The sequence below is a fragment of the Mesocricetus auratus genome, unplaced genomic scaffold (assembly GCF_017639785.1).
Source record: "Mesocricetus auratus isolate SY011 unplaced genomic scaffold, BCM_Maur_2.0 Super-Scaffold_100019, whole genome shotgun sequence".
In the NCBI taxonomy this organism is placed as follows: Eukaryota; Metazoa; Chordata; class Mammalia; order Rodentia; family Cricetidae; genus Mesocricetus; species Mesocricetus auratus.
In genome coordinates this window covers 34,255,025-34,281,051 of record NW_024429200.1, presented here as the reverse complement: position 1 = coordinate 34,281,051, position 26,027 = coordinate 34,255,025, and the positions used below count along the sequence as shown (strand labels likewise).

Sequence of the window (26,027 nt, the reverse complement as noted above, 5' to 3'; positions counted from 1 at the left end):
TATTAAATAACTCCCTCATCTCAACAGTTCCCAAACAACCCAGTTGCTTTATCTGGCTGGGATGGTGTTTCAGACAGGAGATGAGCTGCCTACTTCTATGTCACTGGAGATTAGGGAGCATCAGTTGAGAAAATGCCTCAATAAAATGGGCTATAAGCAAGCCTATTTAATTAATTAATAAGTGATGTGGAGCCGGACGGTGGTGGCGCACGTCTTTAATCCCAGCACTCAGGAGGCAGAGGCAGGCAGATCTCTGTGAGTTCGAGGCCAGGCTGGATTGACAGCCTCCAAAACAATACAGAGAAACCTTGTCTCGTAAAAGCAAATAAATAAATAAATAAATAAATAAATAAATAAATAAGTGATGTGGGAGTTCCCAGCCATTGTGGATGGTGCCATCCCTGGGCTGCTGGTCCTGGGTTCTATAAGAAAGCAGGCTGAGCAAGCTGTGATGTACAAGCCAGTAAGCAGCTCCCTTCATAGCCTCTGCTTTAGCTCCTGCCTCCAGGTTCCTGCCCTGCTTGAGTTCCTGTCCTGACTTCCTTTGATGATGAACACCAGTATGGAAGTGTAAACCTAATGAAGGCTTTCCTCTCAAAGTAACTTTGGTCGTGGTGTTTTGTCATAGCAATAGTAACCCAAACTAAGACAAATTTGGTGCCAGGATCATGGAATATTGCTGTGACAGACATGACCGTTTACTTTTGGTGCTTGGAGGGTGTTGCATTCAATCTGGACTTCCACAGCAGTAAGCAGTATGTCTTAGGGAGCAAAGAAACAATGGTACCACCTCTTATTTTCTTTATTTTTAAGGAAGTAAGAACAAAAGCAAACATATTACTGGTATTATTATGCGATTTTCACAAGAATGGTCTTTGAAACTATGAAATGTCACTGACATCTATCATCAAAAAAGAATAAAATTCAAGAACTAAAATGTACTCATCAGAAATAGCTACTTAACCCTAACTCCAAGATAGGAGGATTGTTTTCCATGGATACAGGGAGGGTGGGCAACCTGTTCCAGGACAAAAGAAAAAATAGCCTCTGAGATAGGTAACTGATTATGTTGATCAGACAAAGTATATGGTATTAGAAGATAGCTTAGTTCACCACTGCTTTTAAATTTAATCAGTTGCCCTAATAAAAGATCATTAATAATAGTGACTTATCTTACATGTACTAAAGTGGAAATAACTGTTAATGAGTCAGGAATTTCAAGTTGATTTTTCCTTATGCTTAAACACCCTTAGTGATGGTATAAAGTGTGGCACTATGTGCTTTTTTTTTTGTCTCTGTGTTTATACATCAGATAAAATGATAAAACCTAATGCAAAGGAACACAGCGCATTCTCCTGGTCACCAACTAAGACAAGATGGAGCCACTGTCCCCCAGCTCTTCAGATGTAGTCAAGCTCTCTTTAAAAATGCCAGGCATTGGTGATGCACGCCTTTAATCCCAGCACTCAGGAGGCAGAGGCAGGTGTATCTCTCTGAGTTCCAGGCTAGCCTGGTCTACACAGCAAGTTCCAGGACAGCCTCCAAAACAATACAGAGACGCCCTGTCTCGAACCCGCCCCCCAAAAAAATGCCAACCCGCTTTTAAAACCGAGAAGCAAAAGTCTGATGTGGCACACTTCCTGTCATCCCAGCACACAGGTGGCAGAGGCATCTGTAGTTCAAATCCAGCTTAGGCTGTTGAATAAGATTATGCTTGGGACAGCACTAGGCAAATGACAAGACTGGGAGAATCTGTAAACGCAACAATGTACATGACACAGAAAAGAGAAAATAGAAACATTAACAGTGTAACGTTTTTCATGGACTAGGTTCAACCCTTGACAATTTTGACTAAAGGCAAATTAGTAGTATATGGTAAATATATGCAAATGAACAGTGTGAGTGTTGTTGGGAACTGAATTTCTCTGGCACAAACGATGACTACCTAGAAATGACTTATTGTTTTCTAACAATATGAATCATCCAAATTAATGTAACATAGTGGTGAGTTGCCACAGCAGCAGTTGGAATGATTTCTATTATATAAAGCATGGCAGCCTTTCATTAGAATGATGTCTACAGGTAAAACACGGAAGTGCTTCAGAGCAGTTGGCTCCAGGGCACATGAAGAGCACACAAAGCCAGGGTTGCCGAGACCCCTTTGTATGAGATGAAATGGAGGAAAACTCTGACACACGCCATCAAAAATCCTGTAGGAGTTTTTACCCCAAACTAATATACTATTAAAAATGAAGGCTATAGTACCAACTGCAAGTTTCAAAATTGTAAGTGAAATAAAATATCAAACATGGAAATATCTAAAGAGAATACACTAGAGAAAATGGATTTTTAGATATGAGAAAAAAAAGGTAGTCCTTTCTTAGTAAAGTCAACTCCATACAATTTTGAAGAAAAAGTCTGTAGTCATATAGAAAGATATTTGGTAAAATTTAGGTTAAAAAACTGTATAAATTATCATGTGATGGGTGCTGTCTATGAATTTTGCAAAGTGGATATCACAAAAGCAATGGAGAATTCTATCTGTAAGTTCAGGAAGCATGGAAAATGCTTCAACTATAGCCAGAGGACAAACTTGGAAATCTATTTAAATGAAATGATCAGTATAAAGAGCAAAAGATAAAGTTTGCCAAACATACCTTTTGCTAATATATCGATATTCCTATCTGGTGAGTCAGGCTTCTTTGACTGAAATACAACACTTGAGGTATTAGCTTACAGGCAGCTGATTTTAGTCTATGGTTTCAGTCCATGGCTGTTAGCCATTGCTTTGGAGCCTGTGGTGAAGCAGTAGAGTCAAGTGTGTGACAGAGGAAGCTGCTCCCCTTCGGACAGCCAGGAAGCAGAAAATAGGGAGACCAGTAGTTGAGTTCCATGTATTCCCTTTAAGAGCACACCCTAAGTTCTCTATTTAGGCCCTGCCCCCTAAATTACTGCCATCTCTTAGGGCCAGGCTGAGGACCAAGTCTTTATAACACATGGGTCCATAAGGGGACATATAGCTGAATCCTACTAGTATCTGTATCTATCTTTGAGATATAGTTCAATTTTTAAAGTATTAGTATTGGTAAGATAATTTGTGAAGGAAGAGGTCTGCCTCAATATCCATTAAAATTAATAGTTTTTTCATTATTCATACAACTTAAGAGTAAAATGGGAAAATATTTCATTTACAATCAGCAAAATACTGATTATATTTATTACTTACAATATAATATTTATTTATATTTTTAATTTACGGAAAGTCAACTGTTTTATTAGGTATGCTGACTCATTTCTGTAATCTCAGCACATGTAAGACTAAGGAAAGAGAGTTGCCATAATTTCAAGGCCAGCCTGAACTACCTAGTAGGTTCCAGACCAGACTTAAGCCAGCTGGTGGAATAACCATATTCCTGAATAGGAAGGCTCAGTACAGAATCAAATTCAGTGCAGTGCAGATAGAACTGTCAACAACATTCAGTTACAAGAGGGTGTTGTGTAAATAATATTATATTTTATAGAGGAAGATCTAGACCTAACGGAAGTGTAAAAATATGACGGGCTTCATTTGCCAAATATTTCATTCTTTGACAATCAGGACCTGTTATACTGACAGTGATTGGTCAGTGGAACAAAACAGTAAGTATTAATATGAGAGAGAATTTAATGTGGTACTAAGTCTGACTCAGCATCTGCCTGAAATACACAGTCGAGCACCTTCATTATATCATGTGTGAGAAACCCTAAATCATTAAAATCAAGTGCTAAAATGTAATGGCATCATATTTAGAAAAAAATCTAAACAGTATCTATCACCTTGGTTGGTGGGAATAACACAACCAAAATGGGAAAGCAGAAGTTAGAAGAGATAATACCAATATTATATGTGTAGCCTTCACCCGATAAAGATAATTATGTCAGAAAAAATCAATCGGAAAATAAAAACTGAATTATAGCTAACAAAGTTTATATCCATGATTCTCTAAGAATCTTCGTCAGTCATCAGAGTAAAGAGACAAAATTCAGTAGAGAAACTGCCATTTTACAGGAAAGGAAATCCAGTAACCCACAGTCGGGTGGATACAGGCTTGAGTCTCACTGACAGTGAAAGCAGTGTTGTACCAGCAAAGCGCCTCTTTCCTGAGAGGAAGCAAGCCTGGACCTCCAGGTCAGGTGGCAGCATCTTCTGGAACAGGGGGGCCTCACTGTTTTTTCCTGACTGCTTTATCTACTTAATGCTTCTGCCTGTCCCCAGGATGTGTAGAGGAAGAAAGACTGGGGTCGGGGTCACTGTTGGATTCTTTAAAATTTTTATAGTAATTATGTGTATTAAACCTTCAGGGAGAGGGACAGTTGCCTGTGATGAGGTATACACGTGGAGGTCAGAAGACGTCTTGCTGGAGTCCATTCTTTCCTTCCTCTCTGTGGGCTCTGGGATTGAAAGTAGGGTGCAAGCTTGGTAGTGAGCACGTCACCTCTTGGGCATCTTACTGCCCACTAATGGAATCTTACAAGAGTTTGCGGTTTCCAAACTGTGTACTCCTTCCTATGAACAGAGACAAGATGTGGTGCCGGGAGCATCACCTGTGTGAGTTGATTATACACTTCTGTCATGTTTTGTCCTTCAGTTGTTCATTTCTTCTTGTAGGAAGTCTGCATTAGGATTCACGATGTCTCAAGCCAATGTTAACTTTCCCCACAACATGAGCTACCTATTTAATTCTCTGGTTAGAGCACTAAGAAGAGCTCTAGAAAGAATGATAAAGGATATTAAGAAGGCATAAGTCCAGGCAAGGAAAATAGATTTTAAAGCCAGTAAATAATTTCTGTGCTGATCCTTGTAAGGGTTCAGTGTCATGCCAGTGTGGAGATCTGAGGGGAATTCTTGGAATGTAATGAACATGGGAAACTTTAGCTCATAGTTTAACAGGTAGTGATTATAATGAAGAGGACCACTGCACATGCAGTGAAGTGAGCCAGAATTCAGGAGAAATGCTAACCTCCTGGGTTGGGGGTTGGGGAGGAAGGGCAAGAGAGATATTGAGAATCCCATGGCACTCATCTCTGTGGACGTGTCTATAGACCTCTCTTAAGCAAAACCCCAGGGTATGTGTGGTGATCCATCTGTCTATGAACACCACAGGAAGGCCCTCATTCGTAGGAACAACTTCATTCCATAAAAATTCTGTGAATATCATAGTGTGACTCATTCAGCCATCCATTTGAACCGTGCTATACACAAGAGAATTCATTCCGGGGGGAAGAAAACCATACACCTGACCAATATGCAACCACCCCCATCCACCCAGCCCTGCGGACACCCCACAAACCTTCACACTAGCAAACTATGGGAAAAACTCTAACAATGTGGTGAGTGTTGGAAAATCATCAGCAAGAGAATGATCCCGATCAAGTCCAGGTTATTTATATAAGAGGAATGACTTGAATGAAATAAATACGAGATTGCATATATGCAACATCTTAAGTGCAGTGGGCTCCAATAGTCTTCAGTGATCACCCACACATTATTACATGTTCATATTCTCTCCCTGGGGAGATTCTTATGCCTGCAGTCAAGGTGGACGTGTCTTCAGCTGGACTCCACATCAAGCCTCATTCAGGGGAGACACCACAGAATCCAGGAGGGTACAACACTGCTAAAAGCATCTTCAGAACCAAATGGGGGTAAACATACAGGATCATCTAGATGTCCTTAGACAAAGTTGTCATAAAGGCAGTTGCTGGTGACAAATAATGTTCACGGGGGCAAATTCTTCCGAAGCACATTATGAATATAATAATAATTGCACAATGTTATTTTAAATGCATTCTCTTAGATTTGTGTGTTAGTTTTCCTTTAATGACCCATAACTGCTGATTAGCTGGCATTTATTTTTTCTGATAAATCATGATTGCAAAGACTTTGAGGTTAGCAGAAAAATGACCTTGAATGTTTTCATTTTATTGGTGGTGAACTAGATATGCTCATGGAAAGGACAAATAGAAATGTGAATAAACATAATTTGTAAGTGAATTTGAAATATAACTTTCAGTATTGCTTACAGGACCAATAAAATGCAAATAAAGGTGACTGATTTTTAATAGAGATATGATTTAATACACTGTGATATATCATCATGAAATATTATGCAGTCATTAGAAATGATTTAAGTGTATAAAAGTTTATCCACAAGGTATCATTAATTTTAAATGTGTGATGCTGAGAGAAATGAAGTCTTATGTGTATAAAGGAAAGGAAAGCTAAATATACATGAGTGTGGGTCTGCCTATGCATGTTTGTATATATGTATAGGTATGTCCTTGCATATATTTTTACTGATGAGTATAGGTGCTTGTATAGAAGCATAGAGGATTGTTCTCATACATTTAATCTTTATTTTTCTCTTATTTTGTTTCTGTTGAGCTAGAAATGAAACACAGTGCATAAGACACAGTTGGAAAGTGCTTGACCACTGAGCCAACTCAAAGGTTCATGCAGTCTTCTTAACATGAGTAGATATAAAAATGAAAAGATGAAATTCTAAAAAACTCTGGGTTGAGTGTGTGTTTTTCATGTCTAAAACATTGCATAGGGTGATTTGAGACTCTGTTTTGAGATCCATTGATTCTTCTAGAACCAAACTATTATCTTTCCTGGGACCATGCTGGATTACCAAGAGCAGTAGAAAATGTCTGAAACTCGTGAATCATTTGAGGCCTCGTGGTCTGTGGAGGCACACAAATCATGTGTCCTGTGCACAGTGAAGAACAAAGCTAGAAGCAGCAAGTAGCCTCGTCAGCTCCCTGGGCCAGCTAGTGCAGGACAAAGCTCCCTGCTCACTGTCCTCTCTTTCTCCTAGATGAGGATGGCCTTGGCATAAGCATTATTGGAATGGGCGTTGGTGCCGATGCAGGGCTGGAGAAGCTGGGGATATTCGTCAAGACCGTGACAGATGGGGGTGCTGCTCAGCGGGATGGCAGGTGAGCTGGGTACTGGTCTGTGGCTTGAATCCCAGGGAACTGCTCCACAAATTTCTGTCAGTGTGATCTTTCTTCTCTTGATTAAAAAGGAAAAAATTAGTGTTTCTCAGATGTGCAAGAATGTTGAAACACCTGGATTAGATTCCTATTGGTAGCAGAATATCTATGCAATAAATGTACATCTGTCTGTCTGCCTTTGTCTCTATCCATCCATCTACTTCAGTGTGAAGTGGGCCATGTGGATGGTTGAAGAGTATGTCCTGGGTAAGTTGACGTATAATTTTATTTCAGAAATGTTCAGTTGGATGATAGTTATTTTGGTGCTTTTGAAAATGACTGTTATGGGATTTCCCAACTGGTTCTGCAGCCACCTGGCCTCAAATGAACACATGGACACTTATATTAATTATAATACAGTGGGTCAGTGGCTTGGGCTTCTTATTGACTAGCTCTGTCTTAATTATTATCCCATTTATTTAATCTAAATATTTCCACATGGTCTTATCTTACCAGAGAAGGGTCTGAACATCTTACCCCTTTGTGGTCTCACATGACGACTCCTCTCTACCTACACTTCCCAGAATTCTCCTCTTCTCCTATCCCTGCATATCTTCCTGCCTGGCCAGTCAGTGTTGTATTCATCAACCAATAAGAGAAACATATACAGAATAACATCTCTAATCAAATGAGAGAGGTGCAGGGGAATTCTGGAGACTGATGTTCCTCCATGTCTCCTACAGAGAAACAGGTGCTAGATCGCTGTTGGGACCTGTAGAAAGAGACCTCTCCATGAGCCTGGTCCCTTCTCAGAATGTGGAAGCAAATCTGATCACTTTTTATAAGACTACATAGAAAGCCAGCAGAGGCAGTCTGTCCTCTGAAACAGTATCTGCAGGAATACTCTTTTAACTATATTTATTTAAAAAAAAAGAAAACTTCTCAAATATAGTAATTTCGTCATTGGTAGGGTAGGAATTTATTATACAAAAGTTATTCACTGTTAAGTTATTCATAGTAGATAAGCAATTGAATAAGCAAAAATTAAAATGAAAAAAATAGATTATCCTGTCCCAAAATTAAGTACATCTAATCAGATTTTAGGCTCCATATGAGAAAAGCTATAAAATTCTGATAAATATCAAATATGGGTCAATAAGTGGAGTTATATTCATGCTCAGAGACAGAAAAACTACTATCAGGATGCAAATGCAAATTCTCCTTAATTTTATCTATGTATCCAATGAAATCTCAGTGAATAATCTCACTAAGTTAATTTATGTATGCTTTAGTTTCCTTCCTATTGCTTTGACAAATTATCCTGACCAAAGCAACTTAAGGGAGGAAGAGGTTCACTCTGACTCACAGTTCCAGAGGAACAAGCCCTCATCCTGGATGAAGATCTGTCACCTGCTGGGGGAGGCATGGAGGCAGGCACAGGAAGCAGACTGACCACTTTTCATCCTCAGTCGGGGAGCAGAAAGAGCAAACAGGAAACGGGGCTGCCTCCAGTGACCTACTTCCTCCCGCAAGGCGTTCCCCACAGTGCCACCATTTGGTGAACCAGAGGAGTGCAAGTACATGAGCCTGTGAGGGACATTTCACATTCAGACCACAGCCGTGAATACTGCTGAGTGGACTGTGATGTTTTATATGGAAAACCACAGATCCAAAATAATACACGCAATAATTAAGGACAAGGAAAAAGTTTGGAAGGAACATTATGTGGCATCAACGTTTTCTTTTAAAGCTTCAGGGATCAAGAAAGCATGATATTTATAAATTAGATCAGCAGGAGACAATATAGAAGCCAGGAATAGAACTAAGGTTAGCATTGTTAATTGTTTACAGTACAAAATCCAACTAGATCACACCTTACTAATTTCAGAGAATTTGTCATTTTTATTTATTAATACCATTCTTAGAAAGAAATTTCATTGTCACATGACGAGAGACAAGTGTTCAGTCACACAACTTAAGAAAGTCAGCTTCAGTTTGCAACTTTAGCCACACTTGAAGTCCTCAGAGCAATGCAAAACATATGCAGAGTCATCTTCCATGAAGTCTGATTTCCCTGTGGGAGTCATGAACTGCTTGTGAAATGATTTGAACTCGTAAATTCAAAAGAGAATGAAAAGGGTAGTGAGTCAGATTATTTTGCTCTCCCATGAGGGCCGTGGAGTTCAGTAACCCCTGCAGAGCCTTTTCCCTCCCACTGCTGCTTTTAACAGGTATTCCCCAGCCGTGGCTACTGCAGCCACCACCATTGTCATCATCATGATCTTAGGTCTAGGACCAGAATTGTTAAAAACCAGGGGCAGGGATGGGGTGAGGCCAGGCTCACTATAAAGAACAGAAGGAGAAAAATAAGGAAACCTTACCACTACTAGCAGACTTGAATAGCAGCAAATGATATTTCTGCTGTTTCCGAGGCTCACTCTGACGTGTGGGATGAGGGTGGGAGCTGGACACTGAGGTGTCTTTCTGTAGTGCCGCAGTTTGGCAGGTTTGGTAAGCCTACTTGCTCCCCTCAGTGGATCCTTCAGAACTTGATGTTCAAATACAGGTGAACACCAAAGAACTTAAAAGATGACTTTTATGAGTATAAAACAGATAGGTTAAATATTTGATTCAGCTCCATGATCATTTCAGAAAGTAGTAAGGAAATAAATGTGATCAAAAGAGCATTTTGGGAACCGGATGTAGCTCAATGCCTGAGAGCTTGCCTGTGTGCCTTGGGTTCCATCCTGGGCACACCTGCTTCCTTTGCCTTCTCTAAGGAGCAAGGTCTGTAGTAATGTCAGAATAATAAAACTTGGTTAGCTCTGAAACTCCATGATTGACAGTACATAAAAGATCTGACACCAAGGATTCTTCGACTCCCTAATGTTTGTTTGATTTCTACTGTGACTGAAACCCTTCAAGTCAAGTATATACCCTGGAAGGACTCATGTGTATAAAAAAAGCATATAGAGAGTTAATTATTTACAGCTGTGTTCATAATAGCTAAACTGAAAAATGATGCATGTCTATCTACAAAAAGTAGATGCGCAACTATACTGTGGTATAGTTGCCAAAATGAATTAGCTAGAATTACAAATGTGGTCGTCAGAGGAAAAAATCTCAGATTTAATATTGAGTGAATAAAGTATGTAATAAGATGAGAAGCACACTTTGTAATTTTTGAAACATACATTGTATTATGTGTATTCATTGGCCTCTCTCACTAAACAAAAACAGTATGTGGCCATCTCTACTGTAGAAATAAAGGCAATAAAATTATAGGAAAACAACTAAGGGGCTTCCCCATTTCTCTAATGAATTATTTTTTAAAAAGCATGATTCAAATATCATGCAGTGCTCATATTTGATAAAGCTGGAAATTGGGTTCTTGAGTGTGTGTTTTCAATTTCATACCACAGTATTCCATGTTGGCATATATAAAATGTATTTGTACATTTAGAACTACTTACACATTTACCAATATTAATATACTGTGCATCTCAGAAACATACATAACTAAACATACATCTGAGTGTATTTAAGAGTACACATGCACACATGTGAGTAATGCATATTTGAAGCACTAATACAGTTCCTGATGTTTACCCTGAGTGAGGATAGCGGTGACAGGGACTAGGTGTTGTGCTCAAAGGGTATTTCAGCTGTATCTATTAGACTTAATTAGGCACAATAAGCACCAGAGATCTGTTATGCTTTTTTTTTTTTTTTTGGTTTTTCGAGACAGGGTTTCTCTGTATTGTTTTGGAGGCTGTCCTGGAACTCGCTCTGTAGACCAGGCTGGCCTCGAACTCACAGAGATCCGCCTGCCTCTGCCTCCCAAGTGCTGGGATTAAAGGTGTGCGCCACCAGCGCCCGGCTGAGATCTGCCATGCTTTATAGTTACTGATTTTTCAAAGAATATATGTGACAAACTGATTCCATTCACTATTACTTTTCTAGCTTTCAGTGGAGTTTTTATTTTTTGTAATATCTACATGTGTACATACATTTGTATGTTTATGTGGGTATGTGTGCATGCATGCTTATGTAGAGGCTAAGAAAGCGATTTCAAGTTTTGTTCTTAAGGTGCTGTCTACCTTTTCTTGAGATAGAGTGTGTCTCTTTGGCCTTAGATTAGCTAAATGTGCTTGACTAGCTAGACAGCAAGCCCCAGGGATTCACTTATGAACATTTTCACATGGTTTCTGGGTGTCAAGTTCAGATCTCTCTACTTTGAAGGCAAGACCTATGCTAACTGAGCTGTCTTTTCAATCTTGACAAGATATTAAGGATTTGACTACAGTCTGGAGCTTATTATGCAGCAAAATTTTGGTCAACTTACTGTCTTGGTTTAGCAGATGAGTTCACTGTGGGTGCTGTTTTCTCTTTTTCTCCAGGATCCAAGTCAATGACCAGATTGTAGAAGTGGATGGAATCAGCCTGGTGGGGGTCACACAGAATTTTGCGGCAACTGTTCTCCGAAATACCAAGGGCAACGTTAGGTAAGTCTGAGGCTTTCTAATAAGCAGCTTGGTAACTTTGTACTTTTATGGATGGCAATTTCTCCATAAATATTTATAATTACAATGAAAATTTTGTTTGAATACTAAAACAGTGGAGACAGGGCTGTTACTAAGCTGTACGGTGTACCTTATGGTTAACACAGTAGAATTGCCATGGCAATGGAATTCCTAGTCACCACCTCAGTAAATTGTAATTTGCCTCTCAATTCCTTTTAACAAAACCAGTTTTGGAACAATTGAAACTGAAATGGATGTTCACACCCCAGCGGTATGCATTGTTAGACAAGTAGGTCGAATGATATTAGGCAGTGCATTTTAAGAATCTGTTCATTGTTTTTAAAGAGTCAGCCAGGTTCTATCTTTGGTGAATTGTATCTTTCCTAACTTAATAGGACAGAGGGTACAATCTTCAGACCTTGGAATTTATATCTAGTAACAAGTACGACTTTTAAATAAGAAAGCAGTCTTACCCAACTCTGGTTAAACTTTAAAATCAGTTTTGTTTGATTAACATTTCCTTTTTTTGAAAACACTGGAAACACATTGTACTTTGACAAAATCTCATGAATGGACACTTAGGAGACACTAGTGTGTGTAACTGTGAAAGCAGGTCAGTACTCGCGTCGTTGAAATGAAACTGCTGGTCATCTGAAAAGACAGCTGAGGTGACATCGCTGAAGAGAGGACAGCAGCACATTTGATGCTGTAAAAGCACGAGGGCCAGCTTTCAGCCTTGTCAGTGGGAAGGCAACACATGATGCTGAAGGGATGACTTGAGGAATACAATGGAAGCAAACATGGATGTGGGGGCTGGAGTGTCTACTCACAGTCCTCAGAAAGGCAGGTGAAATGATGTCAAGCGTGTCTGGAACCCCTGTCGTGATGCCTGCTAGCCCTGTGGGCTCCTTAGTAAATACAATGACTGTTCTTCAGATTGACATGTGGCATCCACACTTCACTTCCCCGTGTGGTACAAGACTTGCTTGGACATCAATACAAACTCAAAGACTAAATAGGATGCCCATTCAACTGGTAAGAATGCATCTCACTTGGAAGAGTGTGAAAGGACAGTAGAACACACTTATTTTGTTTCCTTCCTCCCTATGGGTCAGGTCATCTGTGTTACTATTTCAGTACATGGGAAGATGGCAAGTAACTTCTTAAGTAGTTTCTCTCATTGCATTCTCTTCTGATTTCATTCTGTGCTAATTCTCTCTCTAGTGGAAGAACATATTTACAGCTATCAGAATATGAAGTGCTGCTATGGAAAAGGGAATTGCTCTTTTGTTTACCTCGTGTAGTTGATCTAGTACAGAGGAGTAGAAGTAATTACAGATCCATCACAGCCACCTCCCCTTTGAACACTTTCAGTGGCCCGGCGCACTGTGTGGAAGCTCTTGGGCCTGTTGTTGGCAGTCTCATCTGCCTGTGTTTCCTTGCTCTCCTGTGGTTCCACAGCCGTCATCATCCTTCAGATGTGACTTGGGTGTGATTGTTTCTGAACACTCTTGTCTTCACTGTTTCCTGTTTAAAATGCTGTTGTCTATCCAGAACAGCTGTATCTTACACATGCCCCAGCTCCCTTGTCCTCCAGAAGTCCACCCTAACCTCAAGTGACCTATCTGATGGCAGCCATCTTCACACTGTTTTTTTTCCTTGAGGTGCTAAAGCATTTTGACTTCACCATTGACTTTCCAAAGAGATCTTGGCACACACATGGCACTGTTAGCCTCCTTTATTCCTCTCACATTATTTAACCAGGATCTGAATTTGCTGAAGTTATATAACCCACATTTCTCAATTAGTTGACTGTAAGAGAAAGTGCTTTCATGATCTTTACTTTGTAAGAATAATGTTCAAATCTTCCAGATATATTCACTAGTGGTTCTATGTGAAATATTAATTAAAAACTCGACCTGAATCTATCATGAAATAAGATACATATATGTGTATGTTTATATACCTATGTACACATATACTTAATATATTTCTGTATTTCTTTTCTCTCATATTTGGTTTGTTCAGAACAAAGTTCTCATTAGATAGCCCATGACTAGCCTGGAACTCTCTATGTATACCAGGCTAGCTTTGAACCTGTGACCATCGTTTTATTTCTGTCTCGCATTACTGGTGCTGTAGGCTTGTCCTTTGCTGCTTCTGTATTTCTTAATACCTAGAGACTTACACGTCACATTTAATGATTATCAAAATGTGTTTTCAACTGGGGTGTCAGGAAAATCACTGTTCTGTTAGACTTTTTACACCACAAATCATGGATCCTAAAGGAATATTTGGAATTCAAAACTTTCAAGATCCAGAAGTGTAGGGTTTGAGATAGAGATAGGGAAAAGAGAAAAAGAAGATTATGGTTATTTGTATGCATTTGAGAGATTAAATTTTTATTTGTTTTCTGGAAATATACAGGAAAGTTTTTGTCATATTTAGATATAAGTCAGAGTCACACTGAATTCCTGTGACTTCACCCATAATTTCAGAGAGCAGTTTTTCTTCTCTTCCTGTGCTCTTTCTTACTAAGATGTGAGTGGTAATTCCTGAATTGATGAATTCACGGTATGGATGAGAGCACCATTGATACCCCATTTGTTTGTCTTTGGTTGTGTTGTTATTTTGTGGGAGAGTCTGGTTTTTGTTGAGACGTAGGCTCATCCTATAGTCCAGACTATCCTAGAACTCACAATGTAGCACAGGGATACCTCAGACTCATCACAATCTCACTTCAGCCTCCTATCTTGGGGTTACAGACATACGCTACCTTTAATAATTGGTTGGTTTGTTGTAGTGCTGAAACTCGAAACCAGAGCAAGAACATAGTTTGGTTGACCTTGAACTGCAGTGTTCATGAGTTCATTATCAGAGCTGCCACAGTCTATAGTGGCCTCTGTTTCTATGTACCAGCTCTAGATCACAAATCAGAATGTAGTCTCTCCTTATCTTCAGAGATGTGAACAGGAGATTGAACCACTTGTCTAAATTTGTGACATTACTTGCAAAACAAAAGACAAGGTTAAATTTTACATCCATGATAAATGGAAGATAGTTTGTATAACCTTGAATCAATTTGTTAATGTTGTGATTCCTACTTTCTTTCCATTGTTACACAGATGATTTTATCTTTTTAAACTACTTCCTAATATTTTGTTCTGATAGATTTATAATTCTGGTTTGATTAATTTTCCACTAACTACACATGACCCATCAAACATCTTTTAAGACTCTAAGAAAACTATTTAGAAATACTAACAGATGAATATGTTGATAACAAGCCTATTGTTTCTGGTGCATGGGTTATAAATCATGATTTTTTTTGTTGGCTTAAGCAGAATATGATGAGAAGAACCAGCTAATAAGTGGATAGCCATGTCGCATGAGGAAGTGACAACCTGTTAGCCATCATTCATATCATGGGGCTTTGTGAAACTTACACTTCTTTAGGTTTGCTTCATCCGACAGTGAAAACATGTGGTAATAAAGACAGTAAATCCTATTCACCTAAGGTTGTGAGATAATGCTCTTGTATACTGTAAAGATTTGTCACTCGTATTGGTTTAATAAAACGCTATTTGGTCAGTAGCCATCCAGGAAGTATAGGTAAGGCTACCAGACTAAGAGAATTCTGGCAAGAGGAAAGGAAGAGACACAGTCACCAGCCAGACACAGAGGAAACAAAATGAGAATGCCTTACTAAGAAAATGTACCAAGCCACGTGGCTCAACATAGATAAGAATGTTGGGTTAATTTAACTTGTAAGAGCTAGTTAGTAATAAGCCTAAGTAATAGGCCAAAAGTTTATAGTTAACAAAAGCCTCAGTGTCTTTATTTGGGACTGAATGGCTGCAGGACGGGGCAGGACAGAAACTTCTGTCTACACTAGGTCAAAAGAAGACAGTGACAAATGCACTGTACAGTATGTATTGTGACATGTGGCTAAGCTGGAGCTGGTCTGGCACTGCTCAGGTGCTCAGCTACAGAATGCCCTGGTACATGGCCCTGATCCTGTTGAAAACTGTGACGTGCACCACCAGGGGACAAAGGATGACTTAAAAATGCGTGCCAATGCATTACTCCAAAGTAAGACTAAACAGCCTATCAGAACCGTATATAACAGTAATCGGGTTTGACTTTCCCTTGTCCCACAAAATTGACAAAGCATTAATTAGCAGATGCATCAGTCATCTACAGACAGGTCACCCTTCCTAGTGTAGATACAAATCTTGCAGGACTAGAGGTGCAGGTAGAGGTCCAGGAGGATGAATGCAAGCTTTGTCTGCGTTAGAGTGTCCATTTTCTCATTTCTTAGATACTGGCATTGTCAGTCTCTGGCCCTGAGACTCCTGCCAGGACTCACTCCAGTGGCTCCACTGTGGCACATGGAATCTAAAGGGCCAGCTATATCTTACGAGTATGTATGTGTGTGTATGTATGTATGTATGTATGTATGTATGTATGTATGCATGTATGTATCAGTTCACAAATCCCATCTTTGCTGACTGCTTATTTTTCTCTGTTTACTGTGTTGATATCTAAGTTAGCCTTATAATATTGCCATGTTATCAGCATTCATCCCGTGACCCTCTTGTCCTTGTGAAGCAGATTTTGTTCTGCTCCCTGTGTTATCATTCTGAGCTGCACCCTTGGTCCACTTTTGTTGATTAGGTATGTAAATGAATAGAAACAATGGAAGTGAGCAGTGGAAATTGGCATAAGTGAAGAACCTGATCTTCCCTTAAGTCTGACCTCAGGACACTGGGGAAGACCTTCTGTTTCTTTTCTTGATTTCTTTTATTGAATACTGTTTTCTTTTTCTCACTATCCAATGTAACATGTTCAAGGCCTTGGAGCTATTTCTACAATCACAGAAAAAAAATCAACGAAATGAGCAGATGAGAAAAAAAATAAAGATAACTTAAATGAGTCAAGAAATACACCATGTTTGTGCATCAGAATAGGTAATAGTGTTCAACTTTCTCCAAATTAATGTGTATAATCAGCATGGCACCCCAAAGTCACAGCAGTTTGTTTTGTAGAAGTTACTGCTTTTGAAACAGATCAAAGTTGGAGGGCTTCCTAATCAAGGCAGTCTGCTGGAGGTGTGAGAATAGTGATGAAAATTGAAGGAATTGAATGAAGTTGGAATATAGACCTCCAGAAATTTCATTTTTTATTTTATTTTCCATTTTTGGTTTTTTGAGACAGAGTGTTTCTGTGTAGCAGCCCAGGCTGTCCTGGAATTCACTCTGTAGACCAGACTGACCTTGTGCTCACAGAGATCTGCCTGTCTCTGCCTCCTGATTGCTTGAGTCAAAGGTGTGTGACACCATTACCCAGCTAAGTGTCATTTTTTTAAAAAGAGATACCAAATTACTTCAGGGCAAGAGACTATGATGTTCTTACCAAATGGCTGGGAGAATGGCCGTGCCTGATTAAAAACAAAACAAACTCGTGAGCCTCTTCTTGTAGCAGAAATAATAACCAGTTTATGATCAATCAGAAACCTAAATGTGTCGACTAGAATATTTATAATTTTGACTTAATTAAAAAATTGTAAAATGTAAGAAAAGTTATAGAAGAATGGCAAATTGTACTAAAATTCACAACACTTGTTTTAAAATGGTCTTAATGTTACTTAGATATGTTTTTAGCACTGGCTGTTGGGCTCTGGGCAACCAATTGGTGTGCTCTCCCCTCAAAAGCACACCCCCAGCTTTGACTCAGTTTCCTGTAGTTCTCTATGTAGGGTTGAGGCTTCACGGATTTTCCCCATTCAACTACTTGAGAAAGACAATTCACCAAGGGATGTTTTCTTCTGAGTACATGAAATGCTTCCCAGCATCACTAATCATTGAAGGACTGCACATTAATCAACAGTGAAACACTACTACCGTATACTATTCCAGAGGCTGCAGTTTTTAGAGTTGAGAGTTTTACTTATTGACAAGCACTATAGATCATCTAGAGCATTTAATGGCGATGGGAACAGAGCTCACACAATTTGCAAGAGTTTGACAGCTTCACCACTTCCTTCCCCTCCTCCTTCTCTCCCTTCCTGTTTAGCTGAAGAATGCCTTCAATTTCCAGTCTCCCTGCTCTAGTTGGATACTTTTTAAAGCACACACATGCTGTGCCGGCCACCTAGCAATTCTTCTTGTTTATTTACTCATAACACCAAGACAAATACCTATACAAGACGTACACACAGGAGCATTATTCACAATAGCTGGAAGAGAGAAATAATTGAAATATTCTTTAACTGATCATTCGGTGAACAAACTGTGCTATATCTCAGCCAGTGAACTACTTCCTAGCAGTGCAAAGGATCAAGGTACCAACACACCCATCTCCATCCATAGGACTCTCACAGTCACTACACTTAGAAAAAGCCAGGCAGCATGATGGCTCACACCTTTTATCCCAGCAGAGGCAGAGGTAGATTGATCTCTGTGAGTTAGACGCACGCCTTGTCTAGAGAGCTAGTTCCAGGACAGCCAGGGATGATGGAGTAACCATATCTCAAAAACAGGGAGGGAGAAGAAAGAAGGGAGGGAGGGAGGGAGGGAGGGAGGGAGGGAGGGAGGCAGTATCACTGCATTGCATAGTTGTTAATGGCATTGGCAATGTGAGAAGGAGGAGGGGTCTCTAACAGTGGTCTGCCTTGTTGAAAGGAATTTTTAGTGATTTCTGTATCTTTTTTATCATGCTGTGCACTTTTATTTTTTAAAGACATTTTATTGCTATTGGCTTTTTTTTTACCAGAAAATATTATCATACAATTATATGAATCTGAACTTTTTCTTACTCAAACATGGATTTTTTTTTTAGCCTATGACTATCACCAGGACCTAGTATATCTTAATCCATTATTGTGTGCTGAACATATTTTCCATGCTTTTCATTCCCTTAAAATTCTGTGATCCAAAACATCAAATTTTTGTTTATTTATTTATTTATTTATTTATTTATTGGTTTTATGAGACAGGGTTTCTCTGTATTGTTTTGGAGACTGTGGGTCCAGCCTGGCCTCGAACTCACAGAGATCCGCTTGCCTCTGCCTCCCGAGTGCTGGGATTAAAGATGTGTGCCACCACCGCCTGGCAAATTTTTATATTCTATCTTTTTTTGTGTGTGATCCAATTCAAAGCTGGCTTATGTGGACCTCCCTATAGCGTTACCTTACAGCATAGGAAGTGTTCCCTTAGATGCAGTCATGTCAGAGAGTAACCAAGAACCTGTCACCTTTTCATGGTCAAGCATTTAGTGTGACATCCTTTTGGTATTTAAATTGATGAAATTGACTTAGTATATCCCTCTCCTCACTCAAGGAAAGATAATCACACAAAATAAGGCTGCCGGGAGCCAGGGATCACTTGTTCAGTTGGTTGGATATATGGATAGCTGACCAAGCAGACAGAAGTAGATCAATATGATATCTCTAGACAATTTGTTTATCGTTATATACCTAACTAATGGAGAGCCCTGAAAATGTGTAGACTGTCTCAGAAAACCTGGTGGTAAGGGATAATCCTCATTTTTTTTCTACTATGAAAATTTAAAAGTTTATAAAACCTTTTCCCCTAAAAGCAGAAAAAATAAAGAAAACATAACAACAGTCGTAAAACATTTGAAGGAAGTAATTGAGGGAAAATGACTAGATTCTATTTGAACTCCAGGCGTCCATCTTAGCACACTAGGTATAGTACAACATTGTTATAGGTTTTATTCTTGCATGAAGGTATTTCTGACAACTGCTGTTTGTTCGCAGTGTAATTCACATTAGATTTTAAATGTTTGTTTTTGAAAGTGCCAGCTACCTGTCATCAACAGCCATGCATGCCCTTTGCTTTCATCCTCAGCATACGGACTACATTGCTGTGAGATGGAGCTGATATCATGTGCAGGCAGGCTTTTATAGGGAGTGAAGTTATACACAGTAGAAAATAATTAACCCAAGCTTAAATATTTATCCTCTTTGGAAGAAGTTATAATATGCAAAGGAAAACGTAAATGAATGATGAGTACATGTTTTATAGAGATGCACTGTGTACATGCAAATTCATGCCTGGGGCTCTCATTTCTTCATATGGAAACTCTTGATTGAAAATCATGCAAGAGCAATAAGTCTTGAAATAATTTCAATTGACTGAAACATTTCTAGATCATTCTTTGCATTATAGCATAGAAGACAACTGAGAGTTTCCCTTTTTATCAGAGCCTTTGGTTTTTTGATTGTATAAGACAGAGTGTCACGTCTGTGGAGAGTGGCAAAGGAACTTCTGTGTTCACGAAAAACGTCACTGTAGACCATGCTCTTCCCTCAGAGGAAAGGAAAATCTGCTATGGATTTTATAACATGTATGAATGAACATTTTGTTTTGTTTATTTGTTTTAATTCTTTGAGACTGGGTATCACTATGTAACTCTGGTGGGCCTAGAACTTCGATGGAGACAAGGCTAGCTTTTAACTTGAAGCAGTCCTCCAGCTTATGGTCTGAGGTCACATGCCACCACCTCCACCATGATGGAGGAGCTTTTAATCTTAACTATATGAGTAGACAACAATTGCTGGCATAAGGAAGATTAAGACCAACAGAGATTTCCAGAGGCGAATTAAGGCAGACTTGACTTGATGAAAGAATTTCCACTGTCACTAAATACAATTTAGCATCTTGTAGATAACCATTTTATTATTTGCAGGCACACATATTTAAACCTGTGACATCAGAATTCTTAGAGAAATGCTATTTCCAGCTAACATTGTATTTAACTTTCTGAGAAGTTTCTTTTAGGGTTACATCTGTTAAATAATGGGTTGTCTGTATGTTAGGCAACTTTTAAGAAATGGACTTTACTCTTTTAGCATTGAAATACGATATAGAAAAATATCATAGTACTGCAGTAGATTAGTACTGGATTAAATATGATATAGAAAAAATAACCATAATTAGAACTGCATAAAAATTCATGTCAATGAAATAGTGTTCATAATTAAGTTCAAATACTTCGAGTCTTGCTTTTAAAAGCTAATACATTTGTATACATGAATTTTTACAGATATATTTTATGTGTAACCTAACCCCAACATGGAAAAAGCAGTATATAAGAGTATGCAGTAAGACACAGAAACCTGGGTGTGTCCTTTTTCCCTGTTGTCCACAAGCTTACCTAAAGTCACAGGTGATCATCTTGCCATCACTTGCTCAGTAGCTTCTTGTTAAATATTTTAAGAGCTGTACATTTCAGAGAAAGGCCATACAAGTGCCAAATTGGGGGGGGGTGGAAGGAGAGGTAAAGTTTACAAAATTTTAAATTAAATTAAAATTTTCATATTATTTGTGTGACATTTTTGCCTAGAGATCATTTTAATTAGAACTTATTTCTGAAAACCAGGCATTTATTGTATGCACAGAATGTCTGAGATAGTTGCAATTTTAGCCTAGATAATTGTAAATACAATGTTAACTGGTTTTTATTTTGACAGCTCACTAGAAATTTTGATAAAAAAAATCAGAAGAATCCCATGTATTGGAGACATATAAATGCCAATGAGTAGAACATGCATATTATTTGGCTTCATAATAGATGACAATAAAACTGACTTAGTTGTCTCTGTTTATTACATATATAAAATACATGTAGCATATATATGTATATGTCTAAAGATTTAATGAAGTAATCCCTATTAAAATTTGATAATGACTTTTTTTAAAACACTCAAAGAGACCATGCTGAAGACCCTAGACCCTAGCTGTAGACACTAGCATATCATGACTATGGTGGTTTTAATAAGGATGGTGGCCATAGGTTCATATAGTTGAATGCTTGATCACCATGGAGTGGCAGTACTTGAGAGGGATTAGGAGGTGTGGTCTTGCTGGAGGAAATGTATTACTGGTGGTAGGCTTTGAGGTTTTAAGAGCCCAAGCCAATTCCAGTATCTCTCTCTTCCTGTGGACGACGCCTGCTGGGTCTGAATATTGAATTCTCAACTACTTCTCCAGCACTGTGTTTGCCTGTGTGCTACCCTGATGATAATAGACTAAACCTCTGAAACTGTAAGCAAGACCTACTTAATTTTTTTTACTTTGTAAGAATTATTATACTTACAGTGTTTCTTCACAGGAATAGAACTCTAAGACAGTTGCCATTGCTCAATCACGAAAATCCTCAGTTTTTAACTCACTTTATTCTAATGTGAAGCAGCTACTTCGTTCTTTACCATTAAAAAATCAATGTACCTTTCAGTGAATGGCAAAATTTAAAAAAATACCAAGTGTTAAGAGACCATTTTTTTCTTTTCAACTTAAAGTTTGCAAGAAGCAGACAAGTTTGCTAGCACATATATTGTCACTTTATCTGGAAATAATGTAGATGATGTAAGTGAGGTAAATAAGATATACCAGAACATCAGTTGATGGAAAAATGTGGAAAGGACTGATGTTGCTGGCTTAATTATTTTGTGTTTGAAGGTTTTGAAATTCAACTGAAAGTGATCCTGTAGAAGAAGAATAATGTCATTGTGTGATCCATATTGTATATATAGCTAATAAATAGAAACAAAAATCTTCTGGACATCCTTTTAAAATAAATTTTATTACAAAATTTTTTTTTAAAATACCACACACCCAAAATAACCAAAGCTCGTCGGTACATGTTAATGATCTACATGGTAGAATAGCCAGTCAGGGCAGAGGCCATGGAGCCTCACCTTGCATTTTACACTGTCACTGTCAAATATGCTTTATATATTTATCCACCACCCAAAACAATAGCCAAAGTAATCCTAGAAAAGCCTTTAGGTTTGTGCCAGCTTCGTAATTCCTGTCCATGACCTGCAAATTCAGCCCTTCCCCTAATAGTTAACTCTTCGCAGCCAATTACTTTATGCTTTCCTGTGCTTAACTTGAAACTATTTTTAAACTATGATTAACTAGGAGAGAATTGGGATGGGGTCACAGTAAACATGTAAATACATTCAAATACATGGAAAAAATGGTGCCTAAACTACATTAAATGCAACAGTAAACAGTTATCAGATGTTTTCTAAGCACCAAATGCCTGAACTTTTTGTATGTATTTTATAATACTTATTGTACTTATTGTACTCAAGTTACATGTATAAACTCAGACTTAGAAATAACTCTTTTCTAGATGCTTTTAACACATAAAATGTGCTATTTCAAAAATATCTATTCTCTTACTCCATAACTGAAATAACCATGCTAAATTTGACATGTTGAATTCTGCATTTGGTAGATTGCTTACATAATCTAATCTCACATATTTATGTACTCATTCACTCATAGGTCAAACATAGAAACATATAGAAAGGTAATTTAAAAGCTATATTTTTGTCAACAAGGTAGTTTTCTCATGGTTTTCATGCACATCAATTCTCCTTTGTGTGAGCTATGTTTTATTCTTGATCCCTCCCCCAGATACATGAGGTTAGATACTAATTTTCACATGAGGAAGATGCAGCAGAGACAGTAGGTTTTTTCCACTTCTGCATGTTTTTTCACTCTAGGTCATACTTGAAAGGATGGTGTTCTATTACAACAAATCTATACCATGCTTCATACTAGAGTACAGGATTTAAAGGTGTGTGCAGCATGGTCTTCTACCGTGGCTCAGAAAAGCTGCCTAGATGAATTCAGGTATACTTCAACATGTTTAGAAGTGAACCATTTTATGAGATCTGTTATCTGTCTTACAGGCAATTCCAAATAATTTCGATTTTGTCAAACTGTAAGATGATTCTTCATCTAAACTAGCATTGAACAAATAGTGCATTATGTTAAGTTATGTGAGTGAATTCAGAAAGCTCTGATGTTTAGCAAAAGTGCCCTTATGATTTAAAATTCTGGTTTCTTGTGAAGTATTGGGTGGTCTTAAGTTCCTGTCAAAGTTTGATCGTGTGTGACTCATTCATATCAGCTTTATCATAAATAATTCTGGTTTTGGAAGTAGTGGTGATTTTCTTGAGATAGAAGGATTCTGTGTTAGAGTTTTCAATTATATTTTGTGGTTATGTAATTTATTACTGCAATATATATTATGTTATCATTTGGGCTTTTGTTTATTTTATAATTTTCCATGTGAAATACCTCACAAGATTTTTATCAAGACCTCCATTCATCTTTAGAATTAGCAGCAACAGATTCAACTGTTTGACAAGAAGTCAAGTTCCAAATCTTATTTTCTCTGTAAAGTGTATTGAGCAAATGTCCTAAGAAGACATTTCTTCATTCTCACTAAACATTAGTACTTCTCAAGGTCTGCCCACGTAATTTTCAAACAAAGGTAAAAAATTCTTGACTTAAGTGATCAGTACAAAGGAGGGAATGTTTCATAGGGCCCCATCTCTAGGCAAGGAGTAGCTTCTGAGGAAGGGAGAATCAATTTCCTGTAGGGACAAGACACTGAATGGGTTTTCCAAGACTATGTGACCAATGCTAATTTGACTCAATAGACATAGGTTTTGCATGTGAGGTGTGTGTGTGTGTGTGTGTGTGTGTGTGTGTGTGTGTGTACTATGTATTAAACCATAATTACAAATGAAGAGGTCATGAATTCAAGAGGAGTTTGGGTGGCAGGACAGGAGTTGAAGAAGAGAAGGAAGAGGAGAAATGATATAAAATCAGTGTACTTTTATATCAAATTATTTGCAAATTGACATTAAAAATGAATGAGTTAATTGATTTTGAATTCTATTCTTTACTTTGAGCTTGTGTAATGTTTTTCATTAGTATCTATTTTGTTTGTTACTCTGTACTTTATAATAGTGATAGTACCTTAAGCCTAACTATGTGGTCTGTTTAAAAACACATTAAAAATGTGTGCATGGTGGCACACACCTCTAATCTAAGTACTGAGAAGCTAGAGGCAGGGATGCTCTCTCTGGGTTTGAGGCCAGCCTTGTCTATATAGTGATACCCAAGCCAGTTGGAGTTGGGCAGTGACCCTATGTCAAAAACAAGCAAGCAAACAAACAAACAACGCATGAAAAGGGCTGGAGAGATGGCTGAGCAGTTAAGAACTATAGTCAGCTTTTTCTTGGACCAGCAACCAGCTCACATATAAAGACACAGAGATTTATTAATTATGAATGCTCAGCCTTAGCTTAGGCTTATTCCACTAGCTCTCTTAACGTAATATTAACCTGTTTCAATTCATCTCCATTTTGACTAGGGGCTTTTTACCTTTCTTTCATTCTGTATGTTGAACTTGCTTGCTTACTCTGTGTCTGGCTGACTGTCCTGTCCTTTCCTTTTCTTTCTTCTTCTAGTACTTAAATTCCTCCTCTTATTTACTCTCCCTGCCTGGAAGTTCCTCTTATACCTCCTCTCTCCCTATAGACCATTCAGCTTTTTATTAGACCAGCCAGATGCCTTAGGCAGGTAAGGTAAAATAGCAACACATCTTTGTTAAATTAAACAAATGCAAGATGTCTTTGCATAGTTAAACAAATGCAACACATCTTTGCATAGTTAAATATTCCACAACAAAGAGTAATTGATCAGAGCACTAGGGTTTATTTCCCAGCGTCCACATGATGACTTATAAGCATCGATAACTGATGTTCTGACTTCTATGGGTAACAGGAACATACAAGGTGCAGACATACATTCGGGAATAACATTCAAACACATAAAATAAATGTTTTTTTTAACGCACATCAAAGGCCAGTTTAGGCTTGCCTAAAACAGCTGTTCTAGGATATGAGATTTTTATATTTTTCTTTACATATGTAATATGAGATACAATTTCTGACAAACATGTATTTATCAAAACATAATGAATTCAAATATCAAGATTAAATTAACACACTAAGGATGCTATCTTATCGTAGAGATGATAATATCTCTAGTGAAATCATCCTCTTGACCATTCAGAGCTCTCATTTTAGACTAGGAAACAAAGCAAAGAATGTTGTCGAGCCTTACTAACATATACAGACAAACACAAGGAGGGAAGGAAGATATCAAAATGTGTTTCCTAATGGTAGATACAATCTTCCTTTATAGAGAAAATGTGGTACATTTACAGTGGAATACTGAAATTTTCAGGCAAATGGATGGCACAAAAAGAACCCATCCTGAGTGAGGTAGCCCAGTCACAAAAAGACAAACATGGTATGTATTCTGTCATGTATGGATTTTAGACATAGATCTGGGGGAGTTCCAGCCTACAATCCCATGGCCAGAGAGTCTGGGAAACAGAACCTTCATTCAATGGCTGATGGAAGCAGAGGCAGACTCCCACAGCTAAATACTGAGCTGAACTCAAGAAATCCAGTGAGCAAAGGGGTTAAGACTGGGCTGGTTTAACCCCCAGAAACAGCTGACCTGACTGATGGCTGGGAATCCAGCATGGGACTGATCAAGACCCCCTGAATGTGGGTGTCAGTGAAGAGGCCTAGGCAGTCTATTGGGCCTTGGGTAGTAGATTAGTATTTATCGCAGGAATGCAAATGGACTTAGGGTGCCATCCAACAATAAGAGATGCACT

At 38.3% G+C, this 26,027-nt stretch overlaps 1 protein-coding gene and 1 long non-coding RNA gene across 13 annotated transcripts in view; one reads left to right on the top strand and one right to left on the bottom strand.

Annotated features, from left to right (window-relative positions):
- The window catches only part of Ppp1r9a (protein phosphatase 1 regulatory subunit 9A), a 251,376-nt gene that overhangs the window by 143,091 nt on the left and 82,258 nt on the right, over positions 1-26,027 (top strand). For all 11 annotated transcript variants that reach the window (XM_013122676.3, XM_005082909.4, XM_005082908.4 and 8 more), the window contains exons 4-5: positions 6,861-6,981; positions 11,379-11,483. In XM_013122676.3, coding sequence (XP_012978130.1) covers positions 6,861-6,981; positions 11,379-11,483 — 226 coding nt within the window. The remainder of the gene's footprint in view (positions 1-6,860; positions 6,982-11,378; positions 11,484-26,027) is intronic.
- On the bottom strand, positions 8,882-11,406 carry LOC121133062. Of its 2 annotated transcripts, none has more exons than XR_005869809.1 (3): positions 11,324-11,406; positions 9,360-9,559; positions 8,882-9,052 (listed from the first exon to the last, which is right to left on the bottom strand). It is a non-coding gene; the product is annotated as an uncharacterized LOC121133062 (long non-coding RNA). The 2 variants fall into 2 exon arrangements; XR_005869810.1 differs by having other exon boundaries at positions 9,360-9,526; positions 11,324-11,404.